Raw genomic sequence first — 27402 nt, 5'->3', positions numbered from 1 at the left:
AAAGAAAACAAAGCAGCCAAAGGCTAGACCTTAAGGAAATCAGGAAAAAGATGGAGAATAGTTTGAGGCATCCTCTGACATAATGGAAAAATAAACTGGCCACTAATTGATCTTAATGATGACATCTCACAGAATCTCAAAATTTTGAGAGCTAGAATGGGCTTCAGCAGCCATCTAAATTAAAGGAATCTCCACTATAACAAACCCAAGTGGACATTCAGCATCTGTTTGAAGACCCCCATGATGCCATCTTGTTGAGATGGCACTATCCAAACTTTACATAAAATGAAGATGTCCAAAAGAAGCTGTGGCAAGTGGCTATGGACAAATTTGATATCTCCCCAAGAGCTTTTCTCATTCAATCACTCCAACAAGGAAAGGCAATCTTTCATCAAGGCACTCCAACCACCCAGAAACAGTAGTGTACCTGAATCCGACACTGTGGACATGTACGACTTGGTGCAGTGTCAAACCACTTAATGAGGCTGAAAAAAGAGAATAGCAAAATGATCATTTTAGATATTGCTTGGTAAAAAATTCAGAGGTCTGAACTAACTGCTTTGAGAAGTCCATAAATACACACTCAGCATAAATACACAGAAAGGATTCAAGGTAGGATAGATAAATTCTGAACCTTAGGGATCATCTTGTCAAATTCTCTCCCTTTACAGGTGAGGGGGGAAAAAAAAGACCCAGAATGGGTAAGTGATGTGCTCAAGTATAATAGTACAGCTAGAATGTACTCAAATCCAGATTTGGTGTTTTTTCCACTATATCATGATTTCCTGCCCACGTAGTACTTACAGTTTAATAGGAATGATAAAATAGGATCACAAATAGGATCCTCAGGGGCAATTAGGTGGCACAGTGGATTGAAAGCCAGGCCTGGAGACAGGAGATCCTAGGTTCAAATGTTACCTCAGACACTTCCTAGCTAGCTCTTGCCACTCTTCCGTCTTGCAACCGATACTTAGTATCGATTCTAAGAAAGAAGATAAGGATTATAAAACAAAACAAATAACTCCTCAATTTGTATGGTGCTTTTAAGTTTGCAAAGTACTTTTCTTACAAGTCTGTGAGGTAACTAAAAAAAAAATACTATCCCCATTTTACAAAGGGGGAAACTAAGGCTCTAAAAAGCTACATAAACTTGCCCAGAATCACAGGGCTAGTGGGTGAGGCAGGATTGAAAATTTTGTCTAAGTCTAGTGCTTCAATTACATGCTGCCTATGATATAATTATAAAAGGCTATTATATTAATTAAAATGTAATAAACACATAGGAGAAAAAGCATAGTGCTATCAAAGAACTGAATAAGGGTAGATTGTTTCTGGTTTGGGGATGCATAATAATAATCATGGAAGACTTCATGAAGTGATGGTACTTGGTTTTCAACAAGTAGAGAATTCTCTTAACCACCAAAAAAAAAAAAATCATCCTGTCATCCGTTTCTACTTTGCCCCATCCTCAGAGAAAGAAGACCCCTTCTTGTCAATGCCAATCCCATTACTTGTGTCCTTAATCCTATTCTCTCTTCTCTATTTTGGCAGTATGCTTCCTTGATCACTTAATTTCTTCTTATTTTCAATCTTTCTATATCCAATAGTTTTTCCCTGTTACCTTCAAATATGTCCAGATCTACCCCATTCTTAAAAAAATCTTCACTTGGCTTTACCATCTCTTTAAACTGTAATCCTGTAGCTCAACTTCCATTGTTTCCACTTTCTTACCTCCCACTCACTTGCTGAAGCAGTTGGGTGGCACAAGTGGGTAGAATGCAGGAGTTGGAAATCAGGAAGAGCTAAGTCTAAATCCTGCCTCAGACCTTACTAGCTCTGTGATCCTGGGCAAGTCATTTAATCTCTGGCTCAGTTTCCTTATCAGCAAAATAGAGATAATAATAGCAGATTCCTTCCAGGGTTTCTGAGTATAAAGAAAGATATTATTTTTAAAGTACTTTGCAAACCTTAAAGCATCATATAAATGTTAGTTGTTGCTATTATTATTTTCAAACTGTTACAATATGCCTTCTATCCTTCCCATTCCATGGAGAATTATCTCTGCTGGGTCAAAAATGAAAGCTCTTTTTTCACTCATCTTTCAGCTCTCTGATTCATTTGAGATTACTGACTCACCCCTCATTCTGGATATATTCTTCTGAGTTTTCATGATACTTCTCTGTTATGGTTCTCTTTCTCATCCTCTATAAACTAGTTCTTCTGCATGAATATTCTAACTCGGTAATTTCTCTTCTTTTCTCTCTAGGTAATCTCATTAGCTTCTAATGATTCAACTATAATTTCTATGCAGATGACTCCCAGGTCTACAGATACAGTCCTCATCTTTCTCCTAAGCTCCAATGACTTATTTGGCATGTCCACCTGGATTTCCTATAGGCATCTGAAATTCAACATATCTAAAATAGAATTTATTATTTTGCCCCCTAAAACCCACCTTCCTTCTAAACTCCCCTATTTCTACAGAGAGCACTATCATCCTAATCAATGAAGCTCCCAACCTAATTTCATCCTCGACTCTTTACTGTCACCTTCTCTCATCAGTTGCAGATATATCTTGATTCTACCTCCTCTATGTATCTCAGTCACTATCTATCCCTTCATGTCTACTTTCAGCAAAAGTAGCCTAGTCTAGCCCTTCATTTCATCTTGCTCAGACAATTTTCTCAAAAGCCTAATTGGTCTTGCTCTCTCTGGTCTCTTCCCTTTCAAATCCACTTTCCACCAGCCATCAAACTGATATTCCTGGTATATTTGACCATGTTACTAGTCTAGTGTGTGTTCACGGTCAAACATGAAGCTTCAGTGGCTCCCTACTCTCTTCATAATGAAATACAAACTCCTCTGGCATCTAAAGTCCTTTACAAGCTGACTTTATCCAACTTTTTAGGCTGTACCAGTATGATACTCTCCTTCCCTCATTCTATATTCCAGTCAAAATGACCTTGCCTGAGAAATTCAGTCTCCTCCCTCTGCCCTTCTGTAAAAACTGATCTCCTTATCTGGAATACTCTGCCCCTTCTGCAACTCTTGGCTCCCTTCAAAGTTCAATTCAAATGCTACCCCTTTCAAGAGACTTTTCCTGAACCCTTAGTAGAATGTAAAGTTTCTGGGGCAGCAAGTTGGTTCAGTGGACAGAGCGTGAGACCCAGAAACATGAGATCCTGGGTTCAAATCTGGCCTTAGATACTTCCTAGCTGTGTGACCCTGGACAAGCCACTCCCACTCCCCTCTTTTTCCCCCAGCCACTGCCTAGTCCTAACAGCTCTTCTGCCTTGAGACTGATACTTAGTATGGATTCTAAGACAGAGAGTAAGGGTTTAAAAAAAAATGTAAGCCCTTTAAGAACAGGAGCTACCTCAGATGGATGCTATTTGAGGACAGGAGCTTTCTCATTTTTTAATTATACCTGGCACATAGGAGGTATTTAATACTTATTAACTGGATGAATCCTATTTTGAGTCTATTGTTATGTATGCAGCACATTCAAAGTATAGGGAACAATTTGAGTCAAAATCACAGGGGTAACAAAAGGTACTTGAGGAATGGTGAGCTTTCTGGCATGGCTATATCAGAAAGGAGTAGTATTAGAATAAAGCTCAAGAGGTTGGTTGGGATGGAAGTATGGGGAGTGTCAGATTTCACTTACTAGACAGAAAGAAGCACTCAAGTAACTTGTTACAAAGACTAATGCAGATTCTATCTCTGCTCTAAGTCTACGATACTCTGTTACAACCAAGTCAGAACCCACATTCTTACACTCTAACCCCTTGGAGAAGACAGATATTTGAAGAAAGGCAAAAAGTCTGCACTCAAGATTCACCTGAGTCAAACAGCTAATAACTTGAGTCAGTTAGGAACATGGAGGCAGGGTATCTCTTAACAGGCTAGGGGAGATCTGACTCTTATCCAAGCTTTATCAATTTCTCTCTCTCTCTCTCTCTCTCTTTTTTAAATCTCCTTCGTTTTTAAAATCTGAGAAATGGGGAGAACTATATACTTCTCACCTCCCTCCCATACAAAAAAAGTTGCAAGGAAGAATGAGGTAGTGTCTGCTCTAAACACTTTGCATTTCAGAAGAAAAATGTGAGAAACACTAGAGTTGTTGTTCTCACTTCATATTAAGCAGCTGGAAAGTACAAAGAAATGATTTTGCTGATAAAATGGATGTTTTAACTTCACAGCCTTCTTTTTCCCACAGTCCAACTTTTCTTTGTGTTCCAGGCCTATGGTGTTCAGTATGGGTCTGTTTGCATTGTGTGCTCAACAAAAAAACTATGGGTAAAGATCTGTGTAAACTATTTGCAATCATGTGGAAGGAAATAACCTTTGGATAACCAGAAATTTTAATTCCCCTACCATCACTACTTTTCCCTAAGCTGCAATAATTTCTGGGACTGTATAACAAGTTCATTTATTTTTATTTGAAGTCCTTACTTTCCAACTTAGAATTGATGCTAAGTATTTGTTCGAAGGCAGAAGAGAGGTAAGGGCTAGGCAATTGTAGTCAAGTGATTTGCCTAGGGTCACACAGCTATGAAGTGTATAAGGCCACATTTGAATCTCCCACCTCTAGGCCTGGCTCTCTATTCCCTGAGCTACCTAGGTGCCCCTTCTACTTAGTTTAACACACATGTATAGTTTGGAGATAAAAAGCCCTGGATTTGGAATTTGAGAGCCCTGAGTTCAATCCCCATCCATGATGTTTACTGGCTATTTAATTACAAATTATTTAATCTCTTTGGATATCAGTTTCCTCATTTGCAAACAAAATTTTATTTATATTCTCTACCTCATAGGGTCATTGTGAGAAAACATTGTAAACTGTAAAGTGTTGTCTAAATGAGATGTTTTAGTTATTCTATCTTAGTAGTTTTGAGTGAAGAAAGCAATTGTGTACAAGATAAGCTTAAAAATTCTCAACTGAAGCATAACTTAAATAATATAAACAATGACAACTAATAAATAACAAAACAGTCTATATAGAAGGTGGCTATGATTGAGACAAAGATTGTTCTCGAAAGGTTTAAAACAGGTAAAATAATAAACTTGTATTTGCATCTCTTTGTTCTTCAGTTAATGATATCATAGTCTTGACAAAATGGCTCTTCCTGTACAGATCATAGCCTCCATCTCTATCAAGTAACTGTGAAGAGAACTTACAGGCAAGGCTAGTTGTCACTCCTGGACCAGCTTCCCTGCTTCCTAGGCTGCTATTGATCTAAGTGAGCCATTTTCTCTTTGACTCTGCCCTATGGTTTGCTATTTGATATTGTTGCTGGGTCCCATTCCTTTGGGCTGTTTTCTTGACCTTTCCTAGATCTTTTCTTGGAGGGTTTTTTGCCCACCTGGTCTGATGTTGCCCTAGATTGTCTCATAATGACTTCTTAAGAATTTTGCTGAAGGCTGCTAGGTGGCTCAGTGGATATAGAGCCAGGCCTGGAAATGGGAGGTTCTAGGTTCAAGTCTTGGCTCAGATACTTGCTAGCTGTGTGATCTTGGCAAGTAACTTAACCCCCATTGCCTAGCCCTACCACTCTTCTGCCTTGGAACCAATACACAGTATTGATTCTAAGATGGAAGGTAAGGGTTTGAAATAAATAAACAATCGTTTAAAAAAGAATTTTGCTGTCTGAACATGGCTAATATGTAAATGTATTTTCCATGACTTCACATTTATGAATGATATCAAATTGCTTGCCTTCTCAAGGAGTGGAGGGGTAGGATGCCAAGAATTTGGAAATCAAATTTTTAAAAACTGAATACTAAAATTCTGAGGTACCACCTCACACCTAGCAGATTGGCCAATATGACAGCAAAGGAAAGTGATAAATGTTGGAGGGTATGTGGGAAAATTGGAACACTAATACACTGCTGGTGGAGTTGTGAATTGGTCCAACTATTCTGGAGGGCAATTTGGAATTATGCACAAAGGGCTTTAAATGACTGCCTCCCCTTTGATCCAGCCATACCACTGCTGGGTTTGAACAAAACTTGTACAAAAATATTCATAGCTGCACTCTTTGTGGTGGCAAAAAATTGGAAAATGAGGGGGTGTCTATCAATTGGGGAATGGCTGAATAAATTGTGGTATATGTTGGTGATGGAATATTATTGTGTTGAAAGGAATAAAGAACTGGAGGAATTCCATGTGAACTGGAAGGATGTCCAGGAATTGATGCAGAGTGAAAGGAGCAGAACCAGGAGAACAATGTACACAGAGACAGATACCCTGTGGCACAATCTAATGTAATGGACTTTTCTATCAACAGCAACACAATGATCCAGGACAATCCAGAAGAACTTGTGAGAAAACATTATCCACATCCAGAGAAAGAACTGTGGAACCTGAAATACATTAGAAAAATATATGCTCAGGGGCAGCTGGGTAGTTCAGTGAATTGAGAGCTAGGCCTGGAAATGGGAGGTCCTAGGTTCAAATTTGACCTCAGACTCTTCCTAACTGTGTGACCCTGGGCAGGTCACTTAACCCCCATTGCCTAGCCCTTACCATTCTTCTGCCTTGGAACCAATACACAGTATTGATTCCAAGATGGAAGGTAAGGGGTTTTTAATTAAAAAAAAAAAATATATATATATACACACATTTTTGCTCAATCATATAGTCTGATAGAGATGTGATTAGGGTTTTGATGTTAAAAGATCACTCTACTGCAAATATGATTAACATAGAAATATGTTTTGAACAATGATACATGTATAACCCAGTGGAACTGCTTGTTGGCTTTGAGAGGGGGATAGGAAAGAGTGGGGGAGAGGGATTATGAATCATGTAACCATGGAAAAATACTCTAAATAAAAATTAATTTTAAAAAATGTATGCTAAAAAAATTTTACATATAATCGGGAAATAGTTCAAGAAATAAAAAATATATGAAAAGTATATTGCAAACCTAAAAAAATTTTTTTAAAGATTCTTGCTGCCTGCCACCAATCTCATATACTGGACAAACAGTAACTACCTGTGTTGCTTCTGATCAATGGAGACTGACAAATGGTGCTCCAAGGTTTCCCTAGTGGTAGACTAAGCTGATATTTGATGTTCAGTAAGGTTCATGAACATAAATAATGCAACTGGGTCCAGTATTAAATAGAATAACAAGTATAAATCTGTTTGCTACCTGATCTTTTAATAAAGCCTATTCTAACTCTTCACATAACCAAACAGCCCAAAAATCAGCCCCCTCAAAGGATGCTTTACTGTGGAAAAAAATTTAACTCCTGTTCAGACTGACATAGTAAAACTTTGCTTCTCTCTCTATATATATACCCAGCTTCTTTCTCCCTGGTCTTAAAATCACATTTGTATAAAGGAAATGTAATTTATGAGAAGAATATTTTCAAAACAAAACCATACATACATACAAAGGAAGGAACTGAGGCACTGATTTTATTTAAAGTAATACTCTGGGAAAGAAGGCAAAAAACTTTAGTTCTATACCATATCTATTGCAGGGGCTCCAAATGTGTCAGAAGCAACAATTTTAATAAGTGGCTTCAGAAAGGATGCATAAATACTATCAACATAGCAATGGGTTCAAATCAAGAAAACATCTAATGCCCAGTGGACTTACGTGTTGGCTATGGGGGGTGGGAGGGAGGAAAAGAAAATGATCTATGTCTTTAACGAATAATGCTTGGAAATGATCAAATAAAATATATTTAAAAAAAAAAAAGAAAGGATGCATAAATTCTGGGAACTGGCATTGGCGATCAGAAGGGGCAGCCATCCCCCACTGAAAACTTCCCTTTGCCTCACTCCTCTCTCAGGTATAACAGAAAGGACCTAAATTCATAGGTAACAGTTGGAAAGACCCTTAGAGATCAGGCAACCCGATCTTCTCATTTTATATTAGAGGGAATAGGTTCAGAAACTTAAAGGTAACAGAAAATAAAATTAAACAAAACATGACTAATATGGAAATGTTTTTGTATCTCTGCAGTATATATCCTATATCAAGTTCCTTGCTATCTCAGGGTTAGGGGAAGGAGAGGAAGGAAAGGAGAGAATTTGAAACTCGAATTTAAAAAAAAATGTTTAAAATTTGTTTTTACATGTAATTGGGAAAAATAAAGCATAAAATAAAAAAAAAGAAGATGGAGATATATAACCCAGAACAAATTGCGCGACTATTTAGGGGATGGGGGAAGGAAGGGAAGAAGGAAGACAATTTGTATCTTATAATTTACAGAAAACGTATGTTAAAATTGTTATTACATGAATTGGGAATTAAAAAACAAGGTCACAACAGAAAAAATAAATATAGTGCTTTGGGGGAAAATAGTCGGAGATGGATAAAGAAAGCCGAGGTGTGCTTGCCCAAGTCTCCAATGGCAAGGGTTCAGGGCACCGTTTCCCCTTCCCTCCATCAGCATTAAGCTCGGATTAATTAAGGGGCAGGGCTGGGCCTCGTTCTGGCTCTCTGGATCCTTCATCCAGGGGTCTTTTAGCCGCTTCTCAGAGAACTCTAAGCCGAAGGAAAGTCTAGGAGGCCTGGATCTGGGTCCCCGCTCTGCTCCTAGACCCCTGGGCAGCCCCTCATTTTGCCCCGCAGCCTGCCTCAGTTTACTCCACAAGAACCAAAAGAGCACTGGGCGGGGAGCTCCCCAGGGTCCGCCCCTGGCCTGCCCCGCACTCACCACTCCAGGTGGAAGGTGTGCCCACAGTGGATGGCCGCCACATCTCGGAAGTGGTCGAAGAAGTCCGAGCAGATGGTGCAGAGCGCGCGGATCGGCATTGTGGCCCAGGCAGCTCTGCGTGGGACGCCGGTCAAAAGGGTCCTGTGCGGGTCTGGGGCCTGAACCAGGAGGGTCTGAGGGCAGGGAGCGGGCCCTTCAGGTCCGCAGACTCCGAGTAGACCCGAGCAGTAGTCACATGATACGTAAACTTGTAGTCTCTCTTCAAATTTGGCTCCGTCAGAGTGGCTTCCGTAAGCGAAGGGGAAGTGACGAAAGAGGAGCGAGGCGCGAAATCTGTATGTGGAGCTGCGCGAGGCCTGGGGGGGTGGCGGAGTAGGGAGGGGGTGGGGCTACCAGGGGCGGAGGCGTGGCCCGCCTGGGCTCCAGCTGCTCCTTGACAGCTGTTGCGCCAGTTGCAGTGGCTTAGTCCCTGAAGGAACGACTTGGCTCTATCCTTCTCCCCCTCCTTTCCTCCCTTTGACCTCCCTTGGGCAAACCGTCTTCCCTATGTGTTTCCCCTTCTGAAACGGGAAGGAGACGCTCCCCAAGTGTCACTAAATTATTGGCAGTGGGGTCCAAGGGAAAGAGATATGGACTTAGAGGTAAAAAACCTGGCCTGGGATTCTCATTCTGCTGCTCTCTGTGTCATATTGGGCTTGTCTGGGACAACTGGGTGGCACAGTGGATAGAGTGCCACGCCTAGAGATGAGAGGTCTTGGGTTCAAATCTAGCCTCAGACACTTCCTAGCTGTGTGACCCTGGGCAAGTCTCTTAACTTCCCACTGCCTAGCCCTTACTGTTCTTCTTAGAATTCATGCAAAGACAATGTAAGGGTTTAAAATTTTTTACAACAAACCGTTGGCTTGCCACCTCCCCTTTAAGGGTCTCCCTTTCCCCATATGTAAAATGAAGGAAAAATGCTCTCCAAGCCACTAAATTCTAGGGGTTAGGGGGACATCCAGGGAAAAGAGGGCTGGGATTCTAATTCTGTGTAACTTCTGGGCCAGTCGCCTCTCCACTAAGGGCCTCACTTTTTCCATCTATGAAATGAAGAGGTTGGCCTAAATTGTGCCCAGGTTTCCTTCCAGTTCTGACATGCTTCTCTCTTTCCTTCCTTCCTTTCATTTCCCCGGAACCTAAGGGCTTCTGTATTCTGTATCGTTAGGGGCCTCAACCTGACATGTCCAGCCTTGCCTCAGCTGATGGCCTGGGACAGTTTTTCTTTTTTATATAGGTTTTATCCCTTGATATTGTGAGCTCCTTAAAGACAGCAACTATTTTGGTTTTTTGCTTTTCTTTGTATTCCCAGGGCCTGACTCCTGTTGCTACTCAGACATTTCAGTAGACTCTTTGTGACCTTATTTGGGGTTTTCTTGGCAAAGATACTGGAGTGGTTTGCCATCTGCTTTTCCCATAAGGAAACTGAGGCAAACAAGGTTAAATGACTTTTCCAAAGGTTACACAGCTAGCAAGTATCTGAGGCCAGATTTGAACTCAGGAATATGAGTCTCCCTGATTCCAGACCCTGAATTCTATCCACTTTACCACCTACCTGTCTGCCAGACACTACACAGGTACTTAATAATTGCATGAGGATGGTGGAAAGTCCCAGATCATAAGATCAATGTCAAGGGGCTTGGGCCCCTGCCCTGTGTCTGCAGTAAAGATACTTTCTGTCCTGAGAAAATCCTCCCCTCTCCTTACTGTCCCATTTCTCTGGCTGTACCTTGAATCACCCTGCCTCAGCTTTAGGTAGGGGGGTTGAGACAGGATCAGTTAAAAAGCATGAATGCAGTCCATATATGCTTCAAAGGAATCCACCCCTCCCAGCTACACCACTAAAAACCAACTACTTGAGTCAGTTTGTGTGAACCAAAAGACCAATCATTTGAATTAAGTTCTACAGCTGACCACCTCCCTGCAAGGTATTCAAGACTTGAGTGTAGGCACCCCAACACTTAGCAAAATCTAGTTAACTCCTTGATAGTAGAAAGGAAAAGCAATGTGCCCAGATCAGTGCTCTTTGAGGAAAGTCATCTGCAACAGACATGGACCCCAGCTGGTGGGAATATCATACCCTTCCTTCTTCAGGCTGGTCATAAACAGGTTTATAGCTAGGCTGTCTGTGATCCAGAGACCTATTATCTCTATTGGACCAAGCCACTAAGCCAGGATGTTAGGTTTGGGTATGTGTTATACCTCCAGGATAAGGGGAAAGCAAGAGGCTTCTGGGAAGAGTTGGTCTCATAGCACAAAGAACTTGCCTATTAGTTATAAATGCTTAATTTAATCAATGTTCACCTGAATGGAATTGAGTTGGTAAACTGAGACTAGAGGGCTAACTCTACCTATCCAGTTAGCAAGTTGTCATTCTCCAGGAGGATAGTTCTATTCTAGGTGCTCCTAAACCTTTTGAGTCCACAAAAAGCCTTAAGCTACTGGCCCTCTAAAGAACAAGAATTACGGAGCCCCTGCAAGGGACAGAAATGCTAGTTTCAATACATATACTATGGGTCTTAGAGGTTAAAGCTCCAAGAGACCTTAACGATCTAGTCCAGCTTTCCTCATTTTACTGATAAAGAAAATGATGAGGCAAAATAGAAATAGAAGAGGCGAAATTCCCTGTCAAGTCATCTGGGATATTGCCATGATCTCCTGCTCCTTATATTCTAGTCTCTAGCTTCAGTTATGCTGTTGGAATTTCCCTATGGGGGTCTGAAGCACCAGGAAGACCCAGATCAGCTTGAAAGAGGAATAATTGTAATAGAAGATTAAGCTTAAAGTCAACAACATCTTTTCCCCATTTTTAACAACCTATGACCCTGGATGCTAACGTAGACCTAACAAATGCATCAGACAAAACAATTCAAGGTCCTGTTTGAGAAAGAAAATCCCTGGCACTTTCCCTGGGCACAGCATAGGTAGAGTGGAAAGTTTCCTGGCATAGATCATGTGTTTAATTTTTCATTTTCAATAGAGATAGAATCATGGCCCAGTTCATCACTTCAAAGAACTATATGTTTCCCCACTTCTGTGGTCCAAGTTTACCTTAACCCATAAGCTGGCATAGTCAAAATTCAGCAGTGTGGGTAGCCTGCTTACTCTTTCTTAAACACAATATTCCATCTCTTTCTCAGTGCCTTCAAACTGCCTGAAACAAAAACCATCCTCACCTCTACCTTTTAGCTTCCTTGGCTTTCATGGCTTAGCTCAAGCCCTACCTTCTTCAGGTCTTCCTCTCTTTGACTATCTTCCTCCTACTTGGCAAAGATCTTGTCTATACCTACAAATTTACATGTTGTCTTCCCCATTAGAAGGTGAGCTCCATGGGGGCATCTGGGTGGTTCAGTGGATTGAGAGCCAGGCCTAGAGATAGGGATCCTGGGTTCAAAGTTGGCCTCAGACACTTCCTAGCTGTATAACCCTGGGCAGGTCACTTAACCCCAAATGCTTAACCCTTACCACCCTTTCCCTCTTGGAATCCATACACAGTATTACTTTTAAAATGGAAGATAAGGGTTTTTAAAAATAAAAAGCTCTGCCTTTGTATGACCAGTGCTTACAATGGTTCCTGGCTCATAATAAATGCTTTTTGACTAACTGACCTAGTGGGGTTTAGGATGGGAGCCAATGGAACTGACCAGGATGAAGAAGCAGCCAGTGTGTCAAAAACCTGTATGGGCTTCCCTAAAGCAATTCTTTCATCTGACCCTATCATTGCAGTCCTTTGATTCCACCCTATCATCTATCAAATGGCATAAGGAAAAACTTACCTAATAATACCATTCATTGCACCTTGCCCCATGAGCCTAATTCCTACCCTAAGATGGTTCTCTAATGCATAGAAACTTAAAAAAAAAAAAAAACCCTTACTGTCCATCTTAGAATCAACACAATTATTGGTTCCAAGGCAGAAGAGCATTAAGGGCTAGTCAATGAGGGTTAAGTGACTTGCCCAGGGTCACACAGCTAGGAAGTATCTGGGGCCAGATTTGAACCCAGGACCTCCCATCTCTGGGTCTGACTCTTAATCCACTGAGCCACCTAGCTGCCCCCACATAGAAACTTTTGGAAAAAGAGAAAGGGGAATATTTAAAATACTAGCTCTAGCATGGGATGGCCTCCATGACACAGACTAACTAGATTCTGATGTCAGGGTGATGGATGGAGTTAGTAGGGATCCAGGACACCGATGATGCCTTTCTTCCTTGATCTTAAAAAGTACAGTAAGATGAGCTTACCCCATTGCCTGTTGGGGTACCCCAGTTCTGTTTGAATGCTGAAATGGAACCCGGGGGCCAGGCCCCAGGCTGGGGCGGCGCAGTGGGACAGAGTGAGGCAGGTGGGCGGGAGGCTTTGGCAGGGTGACATTTATTTGCCAGTTACAGCAAGACACACGGTCTAGCCCTTCTGGCCTCTGCACGCCACAGCAAACCCACGGGCATGCAGGGGGAGCTGGGGCACAACCATTGCAGAAACCCTCAGGCAGGGGGCAGGAAGCCTAGCACAGCCTGGGGTAGAGACATTGGGGCAGGGGGCTGGCATAGCTGCCCTTGCCCTTAGCAGCAGGTTCTTACAAAGGGTACCTGCCAAGTTTCTTCCCTTGATCCTTATCTCCCTAGGCGGGCAAAATAGAACCTAGCCCACATTCTCCTCTTTCAGAGAAAGAAACTTGGGATTTCTCCAGGACCCTTGCAAGGTTAGCAAGGTGTTGTATTCTAGACCTCCCTCCAAGCCCTAGTGGGGGACGGGACAGGACTAAAGAACACTGAATTTTTCTACCTCCATATTGTTGGTGAAATGGGTGATCAAGAAATCAATTCAAGAAGAGGCAGATCCCCAAAGTATAGAAACAATAGGAAATCAATATATTGTGGGTACTACCAGGTTTGGGTAACGGGTTGGCAGCCTGAGAAGAAGGAGAGAAGGGGGCTAGGCTGGAACAAATGGGACTTTGGAGACCTACTGAACTTCAGCCCCTGCTCTCTTGCAGGGCCCAGGCTGTCCACAGTAGAGACCATAGCACCTGGCCCCTCCTTCTGGCCTCACCCCTCCAATCCATCCCTCTTTCCCCTCTTCAGCCTTTCTGCTCATTCCCACGATGAGGGCTCAGGCCTCAGCTCAAGCCATCCCTGGTGCTTCCCCATCCAATTTAGCTGCCCAATCCAGTGTTATTCTCTTGATCCCTTGGCCCACTGGGGCATTTTTCAGGATTGCTCCAAAGCTATCAGGAGTCTGGGAGGGTGGGACTTAGAAGCAAGGATGGCAAAGATTTCCAAGGAGGCCAGGGTGAAGGTGCAGTTAGAACAGCTTCCTTCTGTTTCTGCATACCCATTGCTGTTCTACATTTTCTACCTCATTCCCCCCCTTTTATCTACTTTCTTGGGGCAGGGAGGCTAGAAGAGGGGGTTGCTTGCTTTGCACTCTACACTCTTAAATAACCTGTACCAAGGCTTCTGTCACCTCCTACCCCTAACCTTCCCGTCCATGTGCAAAGGGGGACCCCTACATTCACCAGAGAGGCTGAGGGGGTCACCTTGATCTCTTATTCCACAGCCACACCACATGACCAGCTCTCAGGGGAAGCCTCCCCCGCCAAAGGCTAGGACCTGGGAGTGGACAAGACCTGTGGGGCCTGGGGGAACCCTGAGGGAAGAGGGGAAGGGAGTGGGGGGTGCAGTGTTCCTAGAACAATGTCCAGCAAGGAACAGAAAAAGAAGTCAGCAAAAGACAAAAGAAGCCACAAAAAGTCCATGCAGGGGCTGGGGCCAGCTGGGGCCTCCCCCACCCACTGGCACATACAGAAGAAGTGACAGCTCTCTTGCAGCCCCCAGGGATCCACCCCACAGGGGAGGGGGGCAGGCCACATCCCTGACCACAGGCTGCCAAATGACTTGGCCTGGCTGTGGCCCTTCCAAGAAACAGGGGTTGTCATGCCAGTGACTCTATGTACAGTGAGACCCTCCCCCATGCCCACCCACCCCTTCACCCTCCCTCCACCCAATCCCCTGCCCGGCTCAGCCGGTCTCCTCGCTCCTCGCCTCCTGGGCGGGGCTGGCAGCCTCTTCTCCTTTACACGTGGATGGGGCCTGTACCGACTGGACCCCCGAGGCTGTGCTGTCCGGTTGGGCCGGGGCCAGCTCAGGAGACACAGCTGCCTTGGCAGCAGACACATTGCTGCTTTGGGGAGCCGGTGTTGTGTGCTCTTCTGTAGCAGGTGTGACTCTCCCCCCACTCGCTGGTGTAGCACTCCCATCGGTGGCAGGCGTAGCACTCCTGTCGGTGGCAGGAGTGACACTGCCGTCGGTGGCTGGGGTGGCACTGCCGTCGGTGGCTGGGGTGGCACTGCCGTCAGTGGCTGGGGTGGCACTGCCGTCGGTGGCAGACGTGTCACCGCTTTTAGCAGCAGATGCAGCAGTGCTCTCTGCAGCTGGAGCGGCACTGCCTTCAGGAGCTGCCGTGGTACCACTTGTAGCTGCAGACGTGGCTCCTGCTGCTGGGTTGGCAGTGTCCGTGGCTGGAGCAGCCTGGGCAGCAGCTGCATTGGATTGCTCAGGAGCCCGGAGCCGTTTCATGAGTGTGGTAACTCGGACAGCTTTCTGGAAGGAGGAGAAGAATGCAGGTGGAGAGAAGGTATGGCAAACCCTAAGCACAGGAACTCCTGACAACTGGAATAATTCACCACTGACCCGAGGGCCCTTGCTGGACCCTCTGCCCTACTCAGACAACCACTTCTGAACTACCCAAAGACAGGTGGCAACTTTCTCCGGGAGGGGTTATCCAGAGGATCAATCCTTGGGGAAGAGACAAGTCTGTGGAGAACAGGGTCAGAAACAGCTGAGGCAGGGGATGAGAGCTGCACAGTGGGAGAAAGGGCAATAATTACCTTCCATTTGGCCCTGGCAAAATTCTTCTCAATCTGGGCACAGACTCCATCCTTGATGTTTTTATCCGAAGCAGCATTTCCCGAAATCCTAGAAGAGGATAAAGGCGTGAACGACCAGGTTCCTTTGAGGCTCAGCCCCTTCTCTGTGCATTAGTCCTAATCTGTGCCTAAGCCTATTCCTTGTTCCCAAACCATCAGTGTCCTGGTTAGGCCAAATCCCTACGGAGGATTTAAAAGTATAAAATTTTAGATTCCCAAGACAGCTTAACTCCTTATTTTTAGAGGTAGGAAACCTCCCTAAAGAGGCTAAATTTTCTGATGGGAGGAAAGTACTGTTACATGGACCGTTAGCTAAGGGATTAAGTTACATTACATCATAAGATATCATGTTATATTATAGCAGCACAGGACTGACCTGTCTTCAGTAAGCGCCCTAAATGAAACTGAGATTACTTTAAAGTGCATCAATGTGATTGATTCATCAGATCTAGGTACATGAACCCCAAATTTGGCTTTGATGTGTCCCTGGGGCCAGGATGTAATTGTTTCAAGGAGTCATGATGCTGTTACTCTCAGTCCGGCCCCAAGAGGAATCCCAATGGCCCAACCTAGGCTTGAGAGAACTTACATGAAGAATTTAGGGCCACTTGGTCTGGAACTGGATAGATTTCTTCTATATCTTCTAATTATCCTACCCTATCATATTATTTCTGAATTCATATATATCATTTTTCTTTGTCAATAAACCCTAGAAAACCTATTCTTATGGTCTGGAAAGTAGAACAGGTGCAAGGAAAGGGAACCCAGAGACTCTGGTAGTAACAAGAAAACACAGTAATTAGGGGTTAGACCTAGCAGATCTCCAAACTCAGGGAAATCTCATCTCCGAGACAAGGAAGGCTGTGGAGACTCCATGAGACAGAGAAGTTTTGGCAAAAACTATAAAGCAAAACAAAATGGCCTGAAATGGCATTAAGAGGAAAATCAGGAGTCTCCCCACCTCTGAGAGACCAACTCCAGGCCTGCCAAACTCCTAACTAGAACCTGCTTCGAACCAATGAAGGGTTCAGAAGTCACTCAATACTGCTCTATTCAAGGTGTAGCCCAAGCTAAATGTTTTCTTCTCCCCAAAGCTAGCCCATGGGAGCTGTGATCTTCATCCCTTCCAGTGCCTTCCCCATTCCAGGCCAAGGCTACAGTCTGAGGTCTTGTTGGGCAATGCTGGTACAGCCTCCAGGATGGGCCACACTAGATTGTTCTTTCTGGGCTTTGAGGTAGTATCCTTGATCCAACTTCCTCTCAAGCACTTCCCTTATCATGGTCCTGGGGGACGTGAACCTTGAACCCTTACCTATACCCCATCCCCTGCCTGAACCCAGTGAAGATGGCTGGGAGGTTCGCTCACCATTCATGGGAGATGGCTTCCTCAGCAGTGATCCTCTGGTCCTGCTCAACTTCCATCAATCGAGTCACCAGATCCTTGGCTGTAGGAATCCAAAGAGAAGAGGAAGGTGTGTGTTTCCATTGAGAGATGGGAGTGAGAAAGGGGGAGTTGGATGTGACAACCCATTAGAGAAGAACAGAGGGATCCTAGGTATTGTACAAAATAGAATGGGTCTGAGTCTTTATAGTGAGCAGCAATCTGACAGGTTCCAAGAGATAAAACGGGGGTGGGTGGGGGAGTTAGGCATTGTGGGAGAAGACAGGACAAAAAAATGAAGCACATGGGAGGGGGCCCCAGGAGTTTGGGTCCACATGGCTTTCTCACCTGCCTGTGAGATGTCATCCCAGTATGGGGAGTCAAACTCGTAGTCTCCAGCAAGAATCTTGCGAAACAAATTTTTGTCATGGTTTTCATATTCATCTTCTTCCACCTCCTCATAGAAGGGGGGGTTTCCTGACAGCCTACAGCCCAGAGTGGGGAGAGGAATCCCTAAGTATAGCCTACCAGAAGGCCAGACCTCTCTTCCCTTCCGTCCTCCCTTCACTTCCCTCTCTTCTCGCTCTTCCTACTCACAGAATATACATGATGACTCCAATTGCCCAGCAGTCTACAGGCCGTCCATATCTCTGTCTGCCGACCACCTCAGGGGCTGCAAACATGGAGTTCATCAATGTCATGCCCCAACTAAGCCCATCTGAGCCTCCTCTTTTCTACCTACTGGTTCCTGCTGATGCCTTCCTACATCATAGTCCTTTCTACTCGCCTGGAACTTGGGAGAAGCATCCCAAAGTGCCTCCATATATGTGTGGAACAAGGGACCTTTCTGAGGGTAAAAAGGATAGTGGGGGGGGCCTGACTTTTTGGGGACAGCCAAGCCACCCTTGGGAATGGTATTTGAGCTCAACTTATCTCCTCCTCTTTCTTCCTTGGACCCTGCCTATTCCCCCCTTCTTGACATTCCCTACCCCCACCCCAACATTCCCACTCCTTGCCCAGGTACTCTGGGGTCCCGCAGGGTTCCTTGATGAGTCCATTCTCTAGCTTGGCCAGGTGGAAGTCACTGATGACAATCTTGGAATTCTTTAGTCGGTTGTAGTACACCAGATTCTCCAGCTACCACCAGGCCACAAAAGTGGGGGAATATCCTGTGAGATCTTCTTGAGAAATAGCCTGGCACCCCAAAAACCCCTTCCTGAACTACTGGGACACCATGCTCTTTACCAGAGATATCCATCCCCCACCCCAACTAGTTCCCTTTCTTCCCTCCCCCTGCCCTGAATTTAATAGAATGATAGATTTAGAACTAGAGGCACCTTTAGAAGGCACCTTAGAGGTTATTTAGTTCCCCCCTACCACCACCATTTTGCAAAGGAAGAAACTGAGGGACAGAGAGGGCATGATTATGGAAGGTCATGAAAGAAAGAATGAAATCGGATTCAAGTTGAAGTGCCCCAAATTGCAAAATTTCCCACTATATCACATTGTATGGCCTTCAAATTCTTCCAACCCAACCCCCAACCCCTCCTTTATAGTGCCAGCTCTCAATTATCCTTGTAAATGAAGGGGCACCTCCATTATGACATATGGATAATCCAAACAATGAATAATTCCTAGAGTATGTTTCTCTTAATTTTTCTGGATATCATTTCAATTTGTTATTTAAAATCACAAAGCCCTTCCCTATATCCCCCAGGAATTAGCTTTTCTGATTGCTTTAGCTCAGGCTAAATTACATAAATTTATGCCCTTTCCCTTATGACAGGGGCCAGTGTAAGGGATGCTCAGTCAGAGATTACAAATTTACCTGGATATTTACCAAAGAAGATACAAATCCTATAGTTGTCCTTTTGTTACGCTCACAATGACACTTAGAGACTGTGGAAGGCCTACAGAACAATATCCACTTTTCTCCTTCAACATCAATTCATTCCCTATCTTATTCATATTATATGAGTTTGTATCATATTATTAAATTCATTTCACTTTTTAATTGCAAAGACTCTACTCATATTGAGTTTTAATTAAAGAAATAAATGAAGCTACCTAATCATGTTGGAAAAAATAAAAGATGTTTGAAACCTGGATAAATGAGAGCTGCCTACAACTCAGTCTCTCCCTTCCCAGTACGAGCCCCCAACCACTCATCCCCTCCAAACCCTTCGTCCACCCTGGGTCACGGCTCCACCTTGAGGTTTCGATGCACAATCTTCAGGGAGTGCAAGTAGGCCACGGCTTCCAGGACCTGCCGTACCACATTGCTTGTGTCTCGCTCTGAGTAGTATCCCTGGTCCAAGATCCAGTCAAACACTTCCCTCCCTGTGGCCCTGTGGGACAATGAACCTTGAGCTCCTTCCCCACGTGTACTTCCGAAGACATCCCCTCAGTTGGACATGGTAGACCAGAGGATGGAGATGGGCTAAGGACTCTGGGAAGAGACTGTATTTGCGAGTGTGGCTCGAGGAGTACCTTTGATGGCAGACTTTGCTGGCTAGGCCACTGAGGGAGGAGCGTGTTCTCCCAGTTTGACCCAAGTCCTAATGAGCCTCCTAATGAAGGCAGTGGGCTGGCTAACCTGTAGACGTTCCCACATGTGCTGGAGCCTAGAGAGCCTGAGAAAGGGGCACAGATGCCAGGAAAGGGAGCCTGCCAACCATTCTCCAGGAGAAAGGCAGACTCTTGGAACTCCTCTTGGGGACTTGGCAGAGTATAAGTGGCAAAGAATTCAAAAGGACCAGGTTCTCTCTAGGCCACTGCCAACCTCCCTAGGGACATCTTTTTACTTTGTCTGCCAGGGAGCTTTCAGGCCACTGAAACTCAGGCGGAGGTTGGGGGAGGATGAGCTCTAGAAGAAGGGACCGGAGGATTCAGGGCTAAGCGGAGGCTGGGTAGACAATTAGGGACCCCAGACACCACCTCTTCCCCAACTCACAACTCCAAGAAAATGAAATATTCTTTGCGGGTCACAAACACGTCCACCAGCTGCAGGATGTTGGGGTGCTTCACCCTAAGGCCGGAGATGGGAGCAGAAAATCAGATTCTCAGATTTGGAAAGGGCCTCTGAGGCCATAATCCAACCCATACTTAGATTACAATCCCTCTATAATAGGAAGTCCTGCACTGCTTTGTTGTGATGAATTTGGAGAGTGGAAGGTAGCTTGGGGTTCTTTTCTGTAAAGAGACTTGGGAATAAAGGTTGGGGCCCAAACACTACCAGGTGCCAGGGACAATGATTTGCCACCCATAGCCAATGATGAGGTCAAAGATCAGGACTTGAAAACTCTTTGAATCGAGGGAAGAGCTGTTATTCTTGATCCTCCCCTCCTCTCTCCCATTCTCTTTCATCTTTCTTTCTTTTCCATGATCCCATCCTTGCTTGTTCCCTAGTGACAACATCTTCTCTCCTTCCCTCAATTCTTTCTGCCTCCCCACCCACCTGCTATCCTCTTCCTCCTCTTCTCCCCCCACCCCGGGCCTTCACCCCTACCCAGCCCCCCACCCCAAGACTTCTGACTTTTAGTCCCAGGACTGGGGTCAGAAGTCAATTTCCTTCACTTACATTTTCAGAATGATGATCTCATTCTTGGCTGCTTTGCGCACCTTCCGCCCATCTCGCTTTAGGAACTTCTTACAGGTATGCAGTTTCCCTGTCGCCTTATCCTTGGCCCGAAAAATCTCGCAGAACTCTTCCCTGCAGCCCAGGGCCCTGTTTAGCCTGAGCACATTTCTCCCTGCCCCCTTCCCCAGGATCATATATGATCAAGGAGTTTAGAAATCTAGTCCAATCCATCTCATTATCCATGTGAGGAAACATGCCTAGAGAGATGGGATGATTCATCCAAGCTCCTAGATATGAGCAGGGATTAGAACTCAGATCCTTTGATTTCCAATCCAAAGGCCTCTCTCTCTTTCCCCTGCCATCTTCTTTGGTCCTCCATCCCACCAAGACAACTTCCCTCTTCTTCCCTCTTCCTCCTCCTCTTTCTGTCCTGGTGCCTTATTCCTTCCAGATATCCCATCCGCTTTCCCCAGGGCCCAGCACTCACGTTTTGATGACCTGCCCCAAGTCATATCTGTCTGTCACCTCAGATGGCTGGTTATAGTCCTTCTTTTCTCCCAGAGTCACACAGCCAAACGGCATTGCCAGGCTCGGTCTGTAGGAAGGACAAACGTGTAATTTTTCTCTTCTTTTTTTCCTTTTAAAAGCACTTACCTTCCTTCACTCCTCCACTTCCTCCACTTCCCTTCATAGGCTCCAAGGCAGAAGAGTGGTAAGGGCTAGGCAATGGGGGTTAAGTGACTTGCCCAGGGTCACACAGCTAGGAAGCTTCTGATGCTAGAACTGAACCGAGGACCTCCCGTCTCTAGGTCTGGCTCTCCATCCACTGAGCCACCCAGCTGCCCCATACTCCAAGGCCACTTTTGACTACAGCACGGTTTTTCTCTGAGCTAATTCTGAAAAGTGTGTTCTCTATGCCAGGTTGAGGCTGGGCAGAGCCCAGAAATAGGAATTAGTAACTCTCAACCCAGAAGTCTAACTTGAGGTATTTTTGACTCAGAGACTGGTTCAAATATACTGCCTCCTTCCCAGAACCCAGCACCTGCCTAGGCTGGGCACATTCCTCCCTGCCTCTGGCCACAGAGCCCTAATCCTACAGCTGCCACCCAGACCAATGGCAGCTAAGCCCCAAATGCCATCCAGAAACCTGTACCATTGGGCTCTGAGTGAAAAAAAACTGCAGATTTTTTCATCCAAATGTACAAAGCAAGGAAATTGGGCCTTGGTTCTTCTTTTCTAGAAAGGCTTTGCTATACAGGCCCTTTAATTTATAGGATTTGTTTCTGTCTGGATTTAGATCACAGATTTTAGATGTGGAAGAGACCTCAGAGATCATATAAGTCCAATGCCCTAATTTACAAGTGAGGAAACAGAGCCCAGAGAGAGAGAAGTGCTGGCAGGCTGCAGAGCCCCTGAGAGGTGCTGATTGGTAGCAGAGCCTCTGAGAGTTCTGGAGGGTAGCAGAGCCCCTGAAAGGTGCTGGAGGGTAGCAGAACCCCCAAAAGGTACTGGAGGGTAGCAGAGCCCCTGAGAGGTGCTGGAGGGTAGCAGAGCCTCTGAGAGGTGCTGGTGGGTAGCAGAGCCCCCCCCCCAAAGGTGCTGGAGGGTAGCAGAGCCTCTGAGAGGTGTTGGAGGGTAGCAGGGCCCCTGAGAGGTGCTGGAGGGTAGCAGGGTCCCTGAGAAGTGATGGAGGGTAGCAGGGCCCCTGAGAGGTGCTAGAGGGTAGCAGGGTCCCTGAAAGGTGCTGGAGGGTAGCAGGGGAAGGGGTGGCAGAACCCTGAGAGGTGCTGATGGATAGCAGAGCCCCTGAGAGGTGCTGGAGGGTAGCAGAGCCCCCCAAAAGTGCTGGAGGATAGCAGAGCCTCAGAGAGGTGCTGGAGGGTAGCAGAGCCTCTGAGAGGTGCTGGAGGGTAGCAGGGTCCCTGAGAGGTGCTGGAGCGTAGCAGGGTCCCTGAGAAGTGCTGGAGGGTAGCAGGGTCCCTGAGAGGTGCTGGAGGGTAGCAGGGTCCCTGAGAGGTGCTGGAGGGTAGCAGGGTCCCTGAGAGGTGCTGGAGGGTAGCAGGGTCCCTGAGAAGTGCTGGAAAGTAGCAGGGTCCCTGAGAAGTGATGGAGGGTAGCAGGGCCCCTGAGAGGTGCTGGAGGGTAGCAGGGTCCCTGAAAGGTGCTGGTGGGTAGCAGAGCCCCCCAAAGGTGCTGGAGGGTAGCAGAGCCTCTGAGAGTTGCTGGTGGGTAGCAGAGCCTCTGAGAGGTGCTGGAGGGTAGCAGGGTCCCTGAGAGGTGCTGGAGGGTAGCAGGGCCCCTGAGAGGTACAGGAGGGTATCAGAGCCTGTGGGATAGGGTAGCTGAGTCAATATTCAAACTGAGGCCTTTGATGTCAGAGATGCTTCCCAATAGGCCACGCCCAGGCTTTTTTAAAGGAGTGTTTAAAATAGGATTTGATTTACATAATTTTTATTTATATGCAACTTTTTCAGGAACAAGTCTATTGAATAAGACAAGGTCACCTTTTAAAACAGCTTTTTTGTGAATGGTTCAGTACAAGGTGCCACTGGTGTGTCAAACCCAACCTCAGTTTACACTAGGAGAGCAAATACCAGGCTGACTTCATAGATAGTCTTCTCTAAAATGGGCATTTCTCCCAGTCGCTGTATACAAGATACCTTTGATAAATATTTGAATTGTTGCATGGGATATAAATACATAATACATTTTTTTATCTGACCTACAATTTCATTGACAGAAGGAATCTGCAGTGAAGATTTTCATTTTCCAATGCAGACAAGCACCTTTTCTTAAACTTAAGGGTCCTAGAGTTAGGGGCAGCTAGGTGGCTCAGTGGAAAGTGAACCTGGCCTGGAGTCAGGAGGACCTGGGTTTGAATGTGGCTTCAGACCCTTCCTAACTCTATGACTATCCTAGCTAAATAAGTCACCAAACCCTTTGTACCTAGCCCTTGGCCCTTCTGTCTTAGAGTTGTTACAAAGATAGAAAGTAAGGGTATTTTTTAAAGTAGCTAGGAGGGGGCAGCTAGGCAGCTCAGTGGATTGAGAGCCAGGACTAGAGATCCTGGGTTCAAATCTGGTCTCAGATACTTCCTAGCTGGATGACCTTGAGCAAGTCACTTAACCCCTACTGCCTAGTCCTTATCGCCCTTCTGCCTTGGTACCAATACACAGTATTGATTCTAAGGTGAAAGGTAAGGGTTATAAAAAAAAAGAGAGAAAAAAAAGTAGCTAGGAGAGCCAGTAATGTAGCCCTCATTCTCCTTCCACTAAGGTGGAAGCTCTTCTCCCTCCCTACTTCCATATCTGATCTGCCTCTTTCTGGGATATCTCAGCCTATGGAAAGAACCTCTGAGATAAGCAACATATGGTCTAGTGTGAAGAGGATCCTTCCTTAGTACCTTTTCCCAAGAGAAAGGAAGGAAGGTCCTGAGTCTCTCCATATGCCCTCATCAACTAGGGGCAGGCCAATTGGCTCTGGATGGGAGTAACTGAAACATCTTAAGATCTCTTGATCTATCGTGCAGTAGAGAATGAAAGATTTGGAGACTCTTCCCCATAGATGGTCAGAAGGGAAAAGGGAAGCTTAGGAAGTTCTGAGCTTCTGTACTTTATCTTTCCCACCCTTGAGATCTCCATCCCTAGATCCACCAGATATCCTTGAAACCCAAATCCCTACCCCCTACATATAACTAATTGATCTCCCACCTCAAATCTCTTCCCTCTTCCTGCCAAACCTCCACATCACTTAGAGTGATTTTCTTCAAGGACATATCTGAGTAATCTCCTACCCAATAAACCCCAATGGCTCCCTATTACTTTTAGGCTCAAGTAGGAATCCTTTAGTTTGGTTTTTTAAGTCCTCTGTGAGCAGATCTCGACCTAGTTTTCCAGCCTGGTTGTACACTACTCTTTTGCCCTCCTGCCTACTGCTCTCCCCAAACTGGCCTTCTTGCTTTCTTCCGCACATACATGTCTTTTTTTTTTTAATTTTATTTAATTAATTGATTTAGAATATTTTTTCCATGGTCACATGATTCAGTCTTTCCCTCCCCTCCATCCGAGCCCCTCCCATAGCCAACGAACAGTTCCACTAGGTTTTATAATACACATGTCTTTTTTATTGGTCATCCTCCATGCCTGGAATGCACTCCCTCCTCACTTCCACCTAAAAAAAGCCTTGTCTTCCTTCAAGATGCAGCTTACATACTATACCCCCTTCTCAGTGAGACCTTTTCCTGAGCCTCCCAGCTGTTTCTTCCTAAATGGCTTCCTGACTTGTATTTAATATTTTTCTGTTTATTTGTCTTTATTCTCTTCCTGTATATGCTTAGATATGTATTTGCCACCTCTATTGGAATATAAATTCCTTGAGAGTAGAGATGATTTCATTTTAATCAGAGGCACCTGAGTGGTGTAATAGACAGAGTGTTAGTCCAGATCTAAGTTCAAATCCAGCCTTGGACACTTACTAGATATGTGATCCTGGAACAAGTCAGTTCACTTCTGTCTGTTTCATTTTACTCAATTGTAAAATGGAGATAATAACTGTTTTTTTTTCTTTTAAATAAAATTTAATTGGTGTAGCTAGGTGGCTCAGTGGATAGAGAGCCAGGCCTGGAGATAGGGGCTCCCAAGTTAAAATGTGGCCTGAGACATTTATTTGCTATGTGACCCTAGACAAGTCACTCAACTGCCTATACCACTCTCCTGCCTTGGAACTGATCCTCAATAGATTCTAACATAGAAGGTAAAGGTTTAACAAATTTTATTAATTTATCAATTTTATTAATTATAACAGTATCTATATACCTCTGAAAAACAATATATATAAACACAGTAAGATAATATTTGTAGAAGTAATTAGTCCCTGGCACATAGCAGGTGCTTAATAAAAGCTATTACCTTCCCCTCATTCTTCAAGTTGAATGATTTGATTTTTAAAACTCTTATCTTCTGTCTAGAATCAATACTAAGTATCATTTTCCAAGAGAGAAGAATAGTAAGGGCTAGGCAATGTTGGGGTAAGTGGCTTGCCCAGGGTCATACAGCTAGAAGTGTCTCAGGCCACATATGAATCCAGGACTTCCTGTCTCCAAGACTATCTAGCCACTGAGCTGCTGAGCTACCCTGATTGATTTTTAATCTCCAAAATCTTTCCTTCCCTGGCACAGAACACACCATAGTGCAGCCGTTCTCAACCTCTCAATTTGTAGCAATGAGAATACATAATGTATATCAGGTATTTACATTCTGAATCATAACTGTAGCAAAATGACAGTTTTGAAGTAGCCACCAAAATAATTTTTTGGTTTGGGCTCACTGCAACATGAGGAACTGTATTGCGGGGTCACGGCATTAGAAAGGTTGAGAACCACTGCCATATTGAGATAGAACCAAAAGCATAGACCTGGGCTTTAGCCATTTATTTACCCATCTCCCTCATTGGCTATTCTTTGGCCATGTCACATTTATTTGTGTGTGTTTTCATCCTTCCTTTTAGACTATGGGCTCTTAGAGGGCAAAGACTACGTCATTTCTATCTTTTTATCCATGGTGCCTGGTACAAAACTGGGTACAAAGCAAACACTTAATAAAGGCTTGTTGAACTTAACTGTGGAGTTTATTATGCCTATCTGAGCCTGTTTCTTCATTTTAAAAATGGAAACAACAACAATAATTATTATGATGTCTACCTCAAAGGGGTTGTTGTGAGGCTGAAATATATGAAAAGATTTTGGAGGTCCCTTGAAAGCTTTAAGCTCTTTCTTGGACCTCAGTTTTTTCTATAAAATGGATTGAAAATATTAGAGGGCTACAGCCAGTGGGTCCAACAGATAAGAAAGTGTTCAGTCAATAAAAAGCAGCAAACTCTAGGTGCCCTTTGTGACATTTGGAAGGCCAACAATGTACTGGGCTTCTGGAGAGCCCAGGGAGAAAGGGCGATTTCCAATAGCTCTCAATTAAGGGTCTCAGTAACAACTACGATAGGATTAATTCTAAACAGAGGACCATCTTGCCAGTGTAAAACTTGGAGAGTTCATATGTTGGGGCATCTGCTAGACTAGAATAATCCCAATGTTTAGAGATCTAGGTTGAAAGGTCAGAGTCCAGAATCTCAGTTAGAAGAGGCTCCTCATCATCCCTAATTCTGGGTCATGGGCAGGTTTGACTAGATGGCCTCTTATTTCCTCCTCTCCTTTCCACACACCCAACTCCTAATACTCCATCTTGGGACATTGCTATTTGGTTTTGTTTCCCACCCTCCCACTCTAAAAAGCTTTTTAAAAAATGCCTACCATGAGCACTGTGCTAGGTGGTCTTGAAACACACACATCATTATCAAACAAACAAATAGATATAAATATATAGATAGCTAGATAGAGAAATAAATAAAAAGGTCCCTTTCTTTAAGGAGCATATGTTCTACTAATGGTCCTAAGATATGAATGAGACAAACAAGTTGTTGTGGTAGTTCAAAGGAGGCAGAGAGGTGAAAGGCTTGATGGAGGGAGAGAGGCACTTGAGCCAAGCCTTGAAGTAGAAATAGGATTTAGATAGAAAGGAAAGAATGATGGATAGAGTACTGGACTCTGAGTCAGAAAGATCTAAGTTTCAATCCTCCTTCAGACACTATCTAATTATGTGCCCCTGACCTGAGCAAGTCACTTAATTTCTCTATGCCTCAGTTTCCTCACTTGTAAAATGGGGATAATAAGCCCACCAGGGTTGCTGTGAGATTCAAATGAGATAATATATGGAAAGCACTTTGCAAACGTACCTTCCTATATAAATG

General features: G+C 44.6%; 2 protein-coding genes across 2 annotated transcripts in view; both read right to left on the bottom strand.

Annotated features, from left to right (window-relative positions):
• Positions 1-12536, bottom strand: part of TRAIP (TRAF interacting protein) — a 52077-nt gene extending 39541 nt beyond the window's left edge. Inside the window, exons 1-2 of the mRNA XM_001378176.4 lie at positions 8680-12536; positions 428-485 (exon numbers count right to left, since the gene is read on the bottom strand). Coding sequence (XP_001378213.1) covers positions 428-485; positions 8680-8777 — 156 coding nt within the window. The 5' untranslated portion in view covers positions 8778-12536. The remainder of the gene's footprint in view (positions 1-427; positions 486-8679) is intronic.
• A 534-nt stretch (positions 12537-13070) lies between these two features.
• The window catches only part of CAMKV (CaM kinase like vesicle associated), a 28184-nt gene continuing 13852 nt past the window's right edge, over positions 13071-27402 (bottom strand). The window contains exons 2-11 of the mRNA XM_007499871.2: positions 21092-21199; positions 20605-20736; positions 19978-20052; positions 19234-19372; positions 18041-18161; positions 17622-17697; positions 17373-17509; positions 17010-17088; positions 15605-15692; positions 13071-15317 (exon numbers count right to left, since the gene is read on the bottom strand). Of these exons, the coding sequence (XP_007499933.2) occupies positions 14736-15317; positions 15605-15692; positions 17010-17088; positions 17373-17509; positions 17622-17697; positions 18041-18161; positions 19234-19372; positions 19978-20052; positions 20605-20736; positions 21092-21186 (1524 nt within the window). The 5' untranslated portion in view covers positions 21187-21199 and the 3' untranslated portion in view covers positions 13071-14735. The remainder of the gene's footprint in view (positions 15318-15604; positions 15693-17009; positions 17089-17372; positions 17510-17621; positions 17698-18040; positions 18162-19233; positions 19373-19977; positions 20053-20604; positions 20737-21091; positions 21200-27402) is intronic.

This window comes from Monodelphis domestica, chromosome 7 (genome assembly GCF_027887165.1).
Source record: "Monodelphis domestica isolate mMonDom1 chromosome 7, mMonDom1.pri, whole genome shotgun sequence".
NCBI lineage: Eukaryota > Metazoa > Chordata > Mammalia > Didelphimorphia > Didelphidae > Monodelphis > Monodelphis domestica.
Note: the sequence above shows the minus strand (reverse complement) of the source record. Positions and strands in the feature narration are given on the sequence as shown.